The sequence below is a fragment of the Mytilus trossulus genome, chromosome 1, assembly GCF_036588685.1.
Source record: "Mytilus trossulus isolate FHL-02 chromosome 1, PNRI_Mtr1.1.1.hap1, whole genome shotgun sequence".
In the NCBI taxonomy this organism is placed as follows: Eukaryota; Metazoa; Mollusca; class Bivalvia; order Mytilida; family Mytilidae; genus Mytilus; species Mytilus trossulus.
Genome location: NC_086373.1, coordinates 64,347,905 through 64,363,737, shown reverse-complemented (window position 1 = coordinate 64,363,737; position 15,833 = coordinate 64,347,905). Strand labels below are relative to the sequence as shown.

At 30.8% G+C, this 15,833-nt stretch overlaps 1 protein-coding gene across 4 annotated transcripts in view; it reads right to left on the bottom strand.

Annotated features, from left to right (window-relative positions):
• The window catches only part of LOC134681997 (erbin-like), a 65,261-nt gene that overhangs the window by 36,827 nt on the left and 12,601 nt on the right, over positions 1 to 15,833 (bottom strand). For all 4 annotated transcript variants that reach the window (XM_063541615.1, XM_063541622.1, XM_063541609.1 and 1 more), the window contains exons 2-4: positions 12,116 to 12,297; positions 11,201 to 11,318; positions 10,018 to 10,096 (exon numbers count right to left, since the gene is read on the bottom strand). In XM_063541615.1, the coding sequence (XP_063397685.1) occupies positions 10,018 to 10,096; positions 11,201 to 11,318; positions 12,116 to 12,289 (371 nt within the window). In that variant the 5' untranslated portion in view covers positions 12,290 to 12,297. The remainder of the gene's footprint in view (positions 1 to 10,017; positions 10,097 to 11,200; positions 11,319 to 12,115; positions 12,298 to 15,833) is intronic.

Below are 15,833 nucleotides of genomic sequence, written 5' to 3'. Positions count from 1 at the left end.
AGTTAGTCACCTCATGGATCTACATATGAGATTAATGCATTGGCTTTTAAAAAGTCTCTACCCCTAATTTTGTCCCCTCCTTTTCAAAATCTGATATCAGCATATGAATTAACCAATTTAATCAATCAGAAATGAAATATGTCATAGGCTGTATATAAACTATTGAAGAATTAAATGAAAAAAAAAAACATTTTTTGCATTCTAAATTAAAACTAGATGACAAATTTTCAAGAAGATCTTTGAATGCATTCTCGATTTGTACCAAAATTCAAATTCTTTATAAGAACTGCATGCACTCTGAGTTTCAAAATATATTTTGATCTATCATGCAGGATATTAAAAATCAGGAACTTTTCCTACTTTTTCACTCTTTCTACTATGGCTGATTTTGATCAAGTTGACCTGCAAGGTTCATTTGATAACATTGTAGAAAAATATTTCCCAGTCATGAACAAATAGAGCAAATTGTCACATTACAAGAAGACCAGAGTTCTACACAATTTTACCAATTGCATGATGAATAGAAATTGTAAATTTTAATATACGAAAATGCTGGAAACATAAAAATGTGCATATCAGGAATGACAAAAAAAATCTTTCAAGAGTTACGTAATAAAAGATCTCTCTCCGTTTCTCAACAAGTAGATTGAACTAAATTTCGTTCAACTTCAATCGTGTATACACTCAACTACTAGTAATGGACTCTTTTATGTTTTCTGGACAAAAAAATTAAATGATTTTATACTGTTTACTTTTCATTTTAAGATCTGTGTGACACCAAGTTCAACTTTACAATCCGTTTTCAAGTAAAACAGGATTTATAAATAATAACAAATCCATTTTGATGGGCTGTCAAACCATTTCATACAAATTTCAACGGGACCATTAAAATATAAAGTCCTTAAATAGTGCTCATTTCTATACACTTATAGAAAGAAATAAAAAAAATATTCTTGCCTTTAGCAATTTTTTTTTTAAACAAATTTAATACAAATGACATGTTATAAACTAAATATACTGATTGAAATGTAAAACTGTGCAGTCTGAAATCCATCTGAAAGATTAAATCTTTACATTGAAGCTGCATCAAATTTTAAATATGGAAAAATAAAAGCTTGGCATGCAAACTAAAATTTGTCCTTGACAATTTCAAAACATTTAAAACTTATTCTTGTTTTACACTGGGATTTTCAATTACAATCATATAACACTTTCTTGTATAACGTTCCAAGTTCAAAGGATATCTCATTTTAACGCTTCATGATCACTGGTATTGTTAGACCTATAAACCAAAAGAAAACCTAATACCCTAATCATTTAAGAATCTTTAAGGTTTCGCTAATTTCATTAACCCCCTGTTGACTTTTAAATAACAACACGTCAAATATTTAACGGAGGTGTCGGCTAGCTTGCTTTTGTATAAGAAAAGAAAAACATAGAGTCAAAATAAAGTGTAGATGACTTGTCAGAGATAGAGCTGCTTCGGTAAATCAATTGATATCCATCGAAGCAGGAAAATATTAATTTATAAAATATATTAATTATAATAAGTTCAAGCGCTTTCAAGGTTTGTTTTACAAATTTCCTATGTAATGCCGTAACTAATTACAGAAATTTATGGAACATGACTATAGGAAACCATTGACTTACTCAAATTTTCACGAATAAATCATTTCCGCATCATAATTCGTCCATATTTTTTTCATTACTTTTACATTAAGACATCTCCTGTAGAGAGAAGATTAATGGAGTGTCACTTTTTATATACTCACTATTTTTTTTTAAGTAAAGGAAGTTATTTAATTTTTGTTTACAACTCAATTATCCAAATACCTAACCTTTCTACACCATGCCTAACTATAAATGCACATGAATAAAAAACACATAACCCATAATATTAAATCTCAATCATATTCAGTTCCTTCAAAATTTAGGTTGGTCTGAACTTAACAATATTCATTAATAGTACCAGGTCTTATAGTCATATGCATTATGCCTAATAGAACATCTATTTCGATACAAAATAGGTGCATAACCATTTATGGGACTTGGTTTTTATTTTTAATCTTAAATTGCACTCTCTTTACTGGTATATAGCATTCTTGCTTGTATAGAACTCGAATAATTTATACAGTGGTTTTATTCTATATTATCGTTACCAATTTTTGTTGGTACATGTAGAAGAACGAGAATGTGTCCACAGAACAGGGATATATTTGCCCCTCTCACACTATGTTCAGTGGAACATGAAACAAGGTTTAAATTTGGTTTTAAAATTAGAAAAATAATACAAATAGGGAACATGTGGACAAAGTTTCAAGTTGATTTGACTTCAACTTCACCAAAAACTACCTTTGAACAAAAACTTAAATTTGTGGCAGGACTTACAAACGCACAATGGATGCACAGGCCAAAATACATAATGACTCTTGGATATATAAATGTATTCAGTATTTTTAATCATTATCAAATTCTGAAAACTACCATCTGCCTTGCAACCTTCGAATGTCAAATTTAAAAAATCCCCAAGCTATGACTACAGACTCATGTTACTGCATCAGAAGACAAAAATCAAGCAAGGTGACTCCATTTATTTAAGCGAAAATCAGAACACTAATCAACATAAGCTAAGGGATTATACCAAACTGCCATATATGGTTAAATTCAGTAGTTCATTCCCATTTGGTTGTTATATAAACCTTAAAAGATGTATTCTAAAATGACGTCCTTATTACGCTTTGTTTACAAAGCTGTGTTCTAATGAGCACAAAAAGTATGTTTGACACATGCGCACGGGCTTACTGTTTATATTATAAACGTTATTTCCATCGTTATCCTTTTAAATATTTACATTTAAGCAGCTAACATAAACTAATATTATATATTTTTATCAAACAACATATATTTGCCCTGCTCGTAGTTTTTAAACTTGTCAAATATGAAATGTAATATACAGACTCCTCTGGGAGGACACGAGAACAGCCAAACATTCTTACGGTATTTTCGTACGCTTTGATCTATAGATATATTGTATTTGTCATATAAGAATCGAAATAATTCCTTCATGTCATGCTCTATGCTCATTTTAACATGGGTAGGCATTATATTTGACCACATTTTACACCTCGCTAGCGCTCAGTGTAAAATATCGACAAATATAATGCCTACCCATGTTAAAATGAGCATAGAGCATGACATGAAGGAATTATTTCTTAAGTATAAAAGCCAATGACACAACTTTCCACCAGAAACCAAAGAAGTTCACAACTATAAAATTGAGAATGGAAATGGGGAATGTATCAAAGAGACAAGAACCCGACCATAGAAAAAACAACAGCAGAAGGTCACCAACAGGTCTTCAATGTAACGAGAAACTCAGGCACCCGGAGGCATCCTTCAGCTGGCTAAACAAATATATACTAGCTCAGTGATAATGAATGCCATACTCATTTCCAAATTGTACACAAGAAACTAAAATTAAAATAATACAAGACTAACAAATACCAGAGGCTCCTAACTTGGGACAGGCGCAAAAATGCGGCGGGGTTAAACTATAGTAAACTATAGTTCACAATATAGCCTTGAATGAGCACTCAAAGATCCCATGTTAGTGCACTATACTCATGAGTGACCAGCAATATTTATATGGAACAGGGCAAAAATGTAGACCTGTGAGTCCATATGGCTCACGTCCAAAGATATTTATCAGGAAGACAGGAAACATGAGACAACACTTGGAAATCATGATACAGTTAAACTTCTACCGTTTTGTGTCTCACTAATATGAACTTTCAATTCACCTGATATAAATCATAATTCTCAACTTGACACAAATCCAAACTTTTGACAGCTAAATTCTGGTGAGAGAGCGGCTTTGCAGGGTGTCTGAGATAATAAAGAAAGAAGATTTATAAGGTTTACTGAAGGATAGATTGATCGAACATCTATCATTTAAAATTGGTAATACAAGCGCATTCTATTCAGGTTAAAATTCAATTTCCTCCGAAAACAAAAGTCGTTCCCTATTCTTAGGTATTTCACAATGAAATATCACACAGGTAAAAACTTGCAATAGATAATTATATCCTTGTTTATATTACAATTTGGTTGTAACGAAAAACTTTAAATGCACCTCAACACTACTTATCAAAGCTTTTATTTATTTTACTTCAATATTTAATTTCACCTTAAAAATTCTAGAAAACCCTCTCAAGTTTGGTTTTGATAACCTTAGTATATTTTTCTGTATTTGTATATATGTAATTATATTATTCATGTTATTAGTTATTTAAAAAGCTTGATGACAGTACAAGTATCTTGGATACTTCAAATGTCGTATATCCAAGATCTGGGTACTTTTTGAAACCTTCATACAAAAGATTGATATAGGTGAGATTTGGAGTTATATACACTGAGGAGACAGCAACCAATCAATATAAAACCAGAAAATACAACAAACGCCATCATGGCCATAGAAGTGAAAACAATGACATGTAGAATTTTAGAACAGAAAGGTGGAAATGAATGGGGGTTTTTGTTTCTTAATTTTGTAGTTTTTCAGGTCATTATTCTCCTTTTATTTTTTTTTGGACCAGTATTATCTATTCTTAGCATTCTAGCAAACTTAAATTATTCTCTATGGTTGTTTTTCCATAAGTCTTTGTATTTCTCAGACCCTCAGAAAGATAACATTTAAGTCAAGGGACAGACAGTTGGTTACTATTAACAAAATAAGAAAATGTATGACTAACTTTTAAGTCCCTGCTTTACAAGGTATGAAGAATCAAATCAGACAAGTTTGTGCTTCTCATTTTTTGATAGTTTGTTTTTGATAATTCTATGTTTGACAAAGTTTTCTAGTAAACAAAACTTCACTGAAGTAAAGATAATACTGGTATTATTGAAACATAACTTATGAAATGAAGTGGAAAATGTTCCCGTAAATTACCTATTAAAGTCTCTTTATCCATTTAAAATAAACAGTTAGAGTTAAATTCTCTTCAATTTACCAAGTTAAATAAGTTTTTAAAGTTCCCATTGTCCAAATCTGTCAGTCTCTATATAATGCCCTACTATATTATAAACTAAAGAGATGTAAGCTTCTAACTGGGGACAAAAAGACGTAGAATATCGTGTCAATATTTACATAAAAAGAACAATTTCCTTACACTGGTCATTTCTATGTGTCAAGATTCCAATGTAAAAGAATGTTGTTTATTTTATGTGGGGATTTTAATGAGTTATACACAATGTCAATATTGTTCAATAGGTTCTCAACCTCAACAAGTAAGAAAGGCTTTCGAGTGAAATCCCAAATTAGATACACTGACCTAAATAAGTACCAGTCTTTGTACTTTTATACTTGAAAAAAAAAGTTCTTTCTTTTTCAAATATCTTTAAATTTTTCACACAGTCTTGAGAATTGTCTCAAATCAGTGATATTTAAGTGACTGACATCTTACATGTTACCTCAACAATCAAGCTAAGGTCTCATATAAACTTCATAAAGAGCTAGCCTTTCTGTCATCAATTGAAATTCAGACCTTTATGTCTTATGTTTTGTGTTTTACCCAGAATTCAGTGTGATGAACATTTTGACATGTTTGGTATAGAAACTTGTGACTTACAAAACCTTAACAAGCCCTCTAGACTCCCTTTCCTGATTTTAAGTTGTTGGTTTGCTGTCACATCAATGTATAAAGATATAAGTAGATGTGTTATGAGTGCCAATGAGATAACTCTCCATCCAAGTCACACATCTCCTTTTGTTCATTTCTTTGTACATATATAATTCTACATGTAATCCAGCCTCCTTTAATTTCATGATTATGTATAATTTTATTTATATGGTCGTTTGATTTGTGCCACTGCTTTAAATAACTACCCATACAGAAAAAATGATCACTAGGCTAACTGCATTGCTCAACTAGCCGCCAGTTGAGCTGACAGTTGAGGGACAGTTGAGGGCTAGCTGGCCATCAGTTGAGCAAATAGTTGAGGGCCAGTTGAGGGATAGCTGGATTTTTGCCATGCAAATTAGGTAGCCCTCAACTTATCAATGCTCAACTTTATGCAAATGAGTTGAGCAACGTTGAGAAAATATCATAGTTGAGGGCTAGGTGTCTAACAGTTGAGCAATTAGAGTTGAGGGCTACCTAGCTAACAGTTGAGGGCCAGGTCATTAAAAGTTGAGGGCTAGGTGGCCAAAAGATGAGGGCCAGGTCATTAAAAGTTGAGGGCTAGGTCTTAAAAAGTTGAGCATTATGTGGTGATTGCAAACTGATGACTACACATTGTAGAAAAACATATTTAAATTGTGTATTTGTGTATTTTTATAGCCAAAATACTGCTGAAAGATCTTATCTCACAACAGACTACATAAATGCTATATCCTTGCTTTTTAGAATTTATCTAGCAAACAAAAATAGATCTCTAGTTTTATACCAAATTCATAATATTAGAATATTCTTATTTTATTAGTTATACTTTCTAAAACAAATTGTCTTAATAATAAAACAAACATGTCTCCTGTCTTACACATTTTGACAATATATAAATTAATGCATAAATATATTGTTTCATTTTTTTCTTCACTCTTTTAAGTTTATAAAGAAAACACTATAAATATCACTATTTTGACCTAAAAGAGCATAATTATACACTTTTTCAAAATGGTGGTAATCAAATCTAATCCAATAAACTTACCAACAGATGTTTCCAGAATATGTGTTTAAACATCAATCTTCCTAAATCCAAGAGTCATGTCATCAGAAGAATACACTGCACTTTTCTACTTTCATTGTAAAAGTTATATTTTATTCATGATAGCTAGAAGACATCTTTGCTTGCCATGTGCATGCTCAAACCCAGTTCAAATTTTAAATGTTTGAGGTTCTTTTGGGTATTGTGACAGTGTGATCACTTTGAGATTTACCTCTACTAATAACTGTTAATTACCTAAATCTTAAATATTTTATATGTTCTATATTTAAAGAAATACTGTTTGTTTTTTTATCTGTATGTCAAAGATGTAGTTAAGTTAAAATACAAAAAAAAATGTATAAAATTGAAAACATGTGCTTCCCTTAATTTTGCCTCAAACTTTTGTGTACATTTATAATATACTTCCTGTCCATTTGCACTAAAGACATATAAAACAGATGGCACATAACATTTATATCACCAGGTCATATTTCTAACTGCTCAACTTTTGCTCAACTATAAAAAAAAATCAAAGTCTGAACGCTAAACTTTTCCTCAACTACAAAAATTTCAAAGTCTGAACGCTCAACTTTTCCTCAACTACAAAAAATTCAAAGTCTGAATGCTCAACTTTTGCTCAACTACAATAATTTCAAAGTCTGAAAGCTCAACTTTTGCTCAACTATATGAAAATCAAAGATCAATTGCTCAACTTTTCCTCAACTTAAAGGCCAGCTTCAGTTGAGGGCCAGTTGAGCGACATCTATCCAACATACAGTGCTTGGCCAGGTTTGAGTTGAGCTAAGATGCTCAACACCTAGCCCTCAACTATTTTGCTTAAAACAGCTAGCCCTCAACTGTCCGCCACATGGTCATCAACTGGCCCTCAACTTTTTTTTCTGTAGGGGTATTAAACAATTAATGATCAACTTACAAAACCAATACATTGACATCCTAATTTTCCTTAGCTTCCTTCAATTGAAAATAAGAAGCTCATATAAAATAAATGTAACAATTTCCTTTTTTTAAATTAAAAAATATTTTTAATACTTAGTTTTACAAACTTTAATAGACATGATAGAGGTAGTTACAGGCTTTGCTACCAGGCAAACATTATTACCCTGTCTGGACCCATGACATTTCAAATAGAACTGTTACAGAGAGGCAATGTTAAATATTGTTTTGTTGCTGAAATTTATTCCACTATAGTATTATGCATTCAGAAATATAATTGATTGATTGTTTAGTGTATAGGGCCACTTTGAGCATTATTGACTACATCATGGCAGCTAGTTTTTATTGGTGGAGGACCAGAAGTAAACAGAATGAACCACTGATCTTTGGCAGGAAATGTAACAATCCGTGTCAAATAAGATGGGAGTTAAATACATCTTTTATCTTTTAAAGAAATCTTTCACATGTATATGTCATTTGACAACAAGAAAATTAAAAAGTTAACATATCCATTAGCACATATCTTCAAATTATCATGTTATATCATTTAAGTAAATTCATTCACGGAAAAATCGTTAATCTTTTATCTTAAAATACAGATGACATATATGAAATGCGAAGTCATGTTAGAAACCTCAATTTGCAAATCATTCTATTAAGCTTATAAACCTTATTACATAAGACAGGATAGTGATAATTTGCATATCCAGAGACTAAGAAAATTGTGCATTATGTTAAACTGCTTTAAAATGATAAAATGGCTAACAAAAGATACCAAATGTATAAATTTAAAAGAGCGGAAATTTTATACTTTGCTATCGTATTCTACCTATAAATCATAAATAATAAATGTAAAGATTTCTTTTTGTAAGGTATTTTGTATTTTAGGCAACTTGATAATTCTGGGGTAATAAATAATTCAGACATGTTTCTCCGCTTTAATGTCTTTACAAAAGAACAGGTTTACAAGTCAGCTGGTATTATAACCCTGGGTTTATGTCGAATAATTAATTACAAAGATAATGAAAAACCGAATTACTGCACATTTATTTGTGATTGAAAAGACCGATAAAATAATTCGTGCGTGCAAATTAATTGTAGAACGCAATGCCATTCAGAAAACTCATTTACACTTTAATGGAACATAATGTTGTTTATACTAGCACTCTTAAGTTTAATGTACATCAGAGAATTAATTGAAAAGATTCAGTACACTATCAATGGAAAGTTTTATAAAATGTTTGTACGCAAAACTGAATAAACTTATGAATATATATCAGTCTGATGTAGGCTGTTTAAATATTTTGACTTTTGTTACCTAACCCTACCTAGTTTTCACTTTTAAATTCAATATTTTGATTCAGATTAAGGTAGAATTCTATTGTATTTTCTGTTTACATTTCGGATTGAATAACAACATTTCTTTGTGTACAATAACTGTAACACATAAACTTGTCTTTCAAAATCTGATACATGAACAGCATTTAGAAATGAAAAACATAAGCTTCCAATTTTTCACAGGGGATGAGGAAGGGGTCTAAATGTACAAATTTAGGTACAGATGTCCAGCGTAGGTTTGATAAAAGACAAACCTCATTCATTTATTGATTTACGAGAAAATCCATTCCCATTCGCATACATGTCATAGCAAAATCAATACCCATTTGCATATATTTTCAAGCTATCGTGACATCATATTCAGACATCAACCACATGGGATCAGTCATATACTATTATGTAAATAGATCCCAACACAGTTTTTACAAACAATCTTAACAGAAGATGAAAATTTATGACCCATACCAGCAGCACATCTACTTATATCTTTATATGTGAAGACCCCCTGTGCAATTTTTTCCTATTCTGCAAAAAACTCCATGTTAAAAAAATCCTGACAGTTTGTATACACAGTCAGTTTTTATCATTTCTTGACGAATATTCAGACTGAAATTTCAAACTGTAGACACAAATTAATTTAAAAAAAATATTTAGACTATAAAAATGTAAGTTGATTAGACATTTTGTACAAAGTAATTTATCAACTATAAAGAATTTTTAATATTACTGCAAACTTTCAGAGTAAATAGAAAGTGAAATTTAACAAGTCTTTTCATTGGACCTATCTGATGACACAACTGTCAACTAACTATAAAAAATCTGCTGACCTAACTGTCAACTAACCATACAATCAGGATACTGCCCACAAACATGACAAACGAAAGTGACAGCCTCACTTTGAAACAATGGAAACAAAATGAGAAGACTGTAACACCTTAGCCTAAGGTAGCACTATAAACTATAGTTACAAGTCTTCATGTTACACTGAAGAAAAGATAAATATTCTGTTTGTATGACACTTACTTTCCGAGGGGGTTCACACTGGCATCCACATTTCTGAGGTATTTACAACATTTGATATTCTCTGGCATATCAATAATTCCTGTAAAATACAATAGCATATTATGCATCATGGGGAAAAAACATGGAATACTAATTTCTTTCCCCTAAATTGTTTGAATTTTTTTTTATAACAGACTACATTACGGGTTTTGCTCATTGTTAAAGCTTGAACAGTGATCTATAGTTGTTAACTTCTATGCCATTTGGTCTCTGGTGGAGAGATATATCTCATAGGCAATCATACATCTACCTATTTTTATATTGTAAGAAAACGTTTGAGTGTGTTCACCATGCATTTAGTTCCCTAACAGCCAAAAAAGACCACATTTGAATTATTTAAGCAAGCAATCTAAGGTCCCAAAAATTTAAATTGGGCTGGGAAACAATGTTAAGAAAGTGATATAAATTATAGATAAATTAGACAGCAATCATTATTTACAAAATACAAAGGTTAACAGAACTAAATTTACTAATCTCTCATAAGTGCATAATGTGTTTTCATAATCTTTGAAGCAAACACTTTTAGTAAATCTACATATAAATAACATAACAGACCACTTAATCTTTATATTTTTTTTGCTTTGAACAGAGTGTGAACCACTAAAATAGACCCTTTTAACTTATAAACAGACCAACAGTATTTATATTACAATATATTTTTTGGTTTGATGTTATCTTTTGATGGGACCTTCTAACAAAGATTCAAGATCAACTTAATCCAAAATATGCTAAATGTGAGTGTAAAAGTACAATAAATTGCATCAAATATCATGAATATAAAGTTTGAAATTTGAAATTCAGTGGTTGCCATTTGTTGCTGTATGATCATAACCGGTTTTTTTTTCATTTAAATTGTTTTACATTTGTCATTATATAGCCTTTTATAGCTTACTATGTATGGGTTTTGAGTTTATCAAATTGTAGCTATAGCTATAGACTTCTACATAATATATGGTCTGAGGTACTATAGAGTTGTCTCACTGGCTATTGTACCATATCTTTTTATTTTTTGTCTATATACAAGTCATTGAAAGACTGTCAAGCACCGTGCTACAGCTCAAGTCTAACCACAAATATACTTCCATTTTAATGCATGGACCTCATGTTTCTGTCAAATTTTGTCACATGACTGTTTATTACCTACCATTTTTACTAAGGTCAAGTTCTTCAAGGTTGACAAGACTTGCGATGGCAGGAGGTATCTTTGTAATCTCATTGTCACTAATGCTTAACTTTCTAATCCCATGACAATAAAATAGTTCCTGTAAATATTCATATTTAACTTTAATTCAAACAACTTTTTTTTTATAATACATAAAATTCTACAATGAATAATTCTTAATTTGCATTTTAAAAACATTTCATTTCTTTTTTTTATGAAAGTGACGTCAGATTCAAGTAGATAATTTCCAAACAAGGTTTCTATAAACTAAAATCTAACTTATGTAATTTGTAAATCAAAAGGATATCATATATTTATTCAAAACATTCAATTGGTGACACAGAATAAAATCACTGTAATAAGTCCTTAGAGAATCAATGCATAAAGGTGATTGCAGTGTAAAAATGGTAAAACTGATTTACTACTTCATTCATGACATTATACCCGTATGAAATAATTATATAAAAGAATATATATATTATTTCAGGGTTCAAAATTGATTCTTGCAATAAAAGGTCATGGACCAGTCATTTTTTAACAGGAAAGTGGTAGGTCGTGTGTTAGAAAATTACTCTCAAAAGTGAAAATTGTGGAAGGTCCAGGACTTTTGAATTCCACATATAAAAGGTTCACCTTTGGAATTAAAAGGACTGCAGACCTCAATATGTACACCAAGAGTTCATGAATCCCTAACATTTCACCAGTAATCCATCGTGAAAAATCACCACCAATAATTTTTTTCTTTCTTTAATTATGTTAATGATGTCCTGAATATAACCTAACATGTTCTATGTTTGTTTTTCTGCTTATTTTCATATTCATGACATGATGTATACAAATGTTTTTATTGATTACCAATATATAATTCAATTGCAGTCAGCCCAGTACAAAACTTACCCTTGGAAGATCTCTTATCTGATTGGAATCTAAATATAGATCTTCTAAGGTTCGCTCAACATTAAAAACTTCAGCAGGGACATCGGTTAAACTAAAGTGACGATAATCTAGTTCTCTGATATCTTCCTCAATCTGAGGCTTCAGGCAAGGACACTTTTTTACGAAACCTGCCATTTTCCTTCCTGAAAAAAAAAATTTCAATCTTTATATTTATAAACAAATGCTGATAATTGAAGATGTTCTCCAATATAAAAAAGATGTGCTATGAGTGCCAATGAGACAACTCTAGATCCGTTCAGTCACAATGTATAAAAGTTAACAATTCAATAGGTCAAAGTACAGCCTTCTACACAGAGCCTTGGCCCACTCTCAACAGTAAGCTAGAAAGGGTCCAAAAATCTTAATTTTCAATAATATATATAGATCATTATTGTTACTAATAAGCATCTTGATGTTAAGAAAAAAATGAATTTTCAATGACCTTTTTTTTAACCTTATAGATAATCAATTGATGGGAAAATTTTTCTTATTCTATGGAAAATATTGTATATATCCTATTCAACATGCATTACATGTATCAAATCACATGACATTTTCTTCTTCAATGGTTAATATCCTTGTTACACGCATGAGGTTTTTCAATACGGTCCAATAACTAGCCGAAACATTACTCTGTGTAAATTTATGTTCTCACGGAAATAATCTCTAATCCTCCATGATCCTTCATGATGGTCTGATATATTCAATCATTCTTATAACAAGTATGAAATTGACCGCAAAAATTTATGAGTTTAAATCCAAGTTAATTAAAGTTAAAGATCTTTGAAACTTTTAATTAATGTTTAGGATTAAAATATCAAACCCAAATCTACTTTCAGATACTAATCCACCATTAGGATAAGGACAAATTCAGATCAAATAGCCTTGAGAAAACCAAAACCAAACCCTTAAACATGTCTTGAAATGTAGATAAAAATTAGTCCTTTTGTCTAAATTATATACAAATAGTAAGTTCACGCCTAAATCGTAAAAGTTATCAGGTATGATAAAACAAAAATATTTTAAATCATTTTATAAAGATCATCAAATTTTAACATAAATCAAATTTTAACATAATTTTGAAAATACAGAATTTTTTAACAAAATTTTAATCTTCTCTTCCTGAGGTCAACAGCATAATGCTTAGGTCAATAAATGTACCAAAAGTACCTTTTCATATATTGAAACTGGCATGACCATACTGGACAGAGAAATACAATGTGTATGAAACAAAGTATACTAGTTGTGTTTTTTCCAAATCATTTAAGAAATTGTATATTTATAAACATGATTAAAGTGAATGTCATACAGTGAAACATGATATATTTCCCAAAATAACAAATTTTGATCTTATAATTATAGTGTATTGAACATATCATTCTATATTATACAATTGTGACTTATATATAATCCTAGATATTCACATGCATTTAAGGCATCTTTAATCCCTGGTCTGCAAATCATTTATGGTATATTATGTAACCATATCCCAAGATATTTACATATATATTGTTTAAATATACTTTTTCACGTTTTTGGTCTTTCGGAAAATGTTGTTTGTGCTGTTTTTAGATCCTTCTACAACGAAATTTGTTTGACATGCACACGTATAAAAATGACTGCGTTGGATAAAAACCGCAATTTTTATACGTGTGCATGTCAAACAAATTTCGTTGTAGAAGGGTCTAAAAACAGCACAAACAACATTTTCCAAAAGACCAAAAGAGTGAAAAAGTATATTTAAACAAAACGCATTTGACTAACAGGTCGAACAACTGATGTTCTTCAACCCTGCTGACTGCCATTGACATATATATATAGTTGTGGCATTTATAATTTGAGATATTCTGTAGTTTACATATATACATGTATATTTGTGGCATTTATATTAATCCCATATATGCACTATGTCAAAAGCACTGAGCATTAATGGAAAGTCAGTTCCAGAGTGAATAACATCCTGCTTCAGCGCTATCAGATCTGCAAATAACCAACACATGACAACACAGAGAGATGATGTGATATTACTGTGAAACAGAGTTATTGAATGTGATTGAAAGCTATAAATAACAATGTCATAGATACACAAAAGTGCACACACTGAAATGTCTCGCCTTCTTTACTTATCATTGATATTATGTTGATAGTCCTAAGTACATGTATAAAGCTTTATTAAAAACTGTCACATAAACTTAACATTAACCAAGATAACTAAACAAAGAACAATGAACCATGAAAATGAGGTCAAGGTCAGATGAAACATGCCAAGCAGACATGTACAGCTAACAATGCTTCCATACAACAAATATAGTTGACCTAGCTATTACTTATAGTTTAAGAAAAATAGACCAAAACACAAAAACTTAACACTGAGCAATAAACCGTGAAAATGAAGTTGAGGTCAAATAAAACCTGTGCGACTGACATATAGATCATAAAATATTTCCATACATCAAATATAGTTGACCTATAGCATATAGTATTAGACAAAAAGACCAAAACTCAAAACTTAACTTTGACCATTCAACCATGAAAATGAGGTCAAGGTCAGATGACATCTGCCCACTAGACATGTACACCTTACAATTATCCCATACAACAAATATAGTAAACCTATTGCATACAGTATCTGAGATATGGACTTGACCACCAAAACTTAACCATGTTCACTGATCCATGAAATGAGGTCGAGGTCAAATGAAAACTATCTGACAGGCACGAGGACCCTGCAAGGTACGCACATACCAAATATAATTATCCTATTACTTATTATAAGAGAGAATTCAACATTACAAAAAATCTGAACTTTTTTACAAGTGGTCACTGAATCCTGAAAATGAGGTCAAGGACATTTGACATCTGACTGACAGAAACCTCTTAACATGAGGCATCTATATACAAAGTATGAAGCATCCAGGTCTTCCAACTTCTAAAATATAAAGCTTTTAAAAAGTTAGCTAACACAGCCGCCGGATCACTATCCCTATGTCAAGCTTTCTGCAACAAAAGTTGCAGGCTGGACAAAAACTGTACATGTAATTTAATGTAAATCACCAATGGAATATACATACAGATATATTTCAGACTACCACACCCATAATCACCATCAATGAGAGTAGTGTATGTATTTTTTAAATCAACTAGAACTTCACGGTTGTCCCTTTTAGCTATGCATACAATGTATATATATTTACATGTACTTTTAAAATGGCTCTGGGTATGCAAATCTAGAGATAAAGGTATCTGTCTGTTTAAAACACAAGACACTTAAGTGTCTGATTGTGATGAGTACCACTTAGTGACTAAAAAACAGCATAAGACAGACGACAGACAAGTACATCTGCACTTTAAGTCTATCAAATCATTATCTCAAAAACATGCAGTTTTCAAATTCATACAAAACAAGACATCAAAATTAAAATGTTTTTAATCTCCTTCTTTAAAATCAATTTTTGACTGAAATCCAATTACTTTATATTGGATTAGTTTATAATCCCATTAAAATCCCTACATATACATAACTACTTTTTCGACAGGTGTATATAATTTAAGCAAATATGTGTAGGATGGAAAATCAAAATTCACTTGAATTAGACATAAAGTTGTAAAAGATTGTCACACACAAAACTTTAAGTTGAAATCAAGAGTTAATACGCTGACCTGAATTTATTGTTCACGT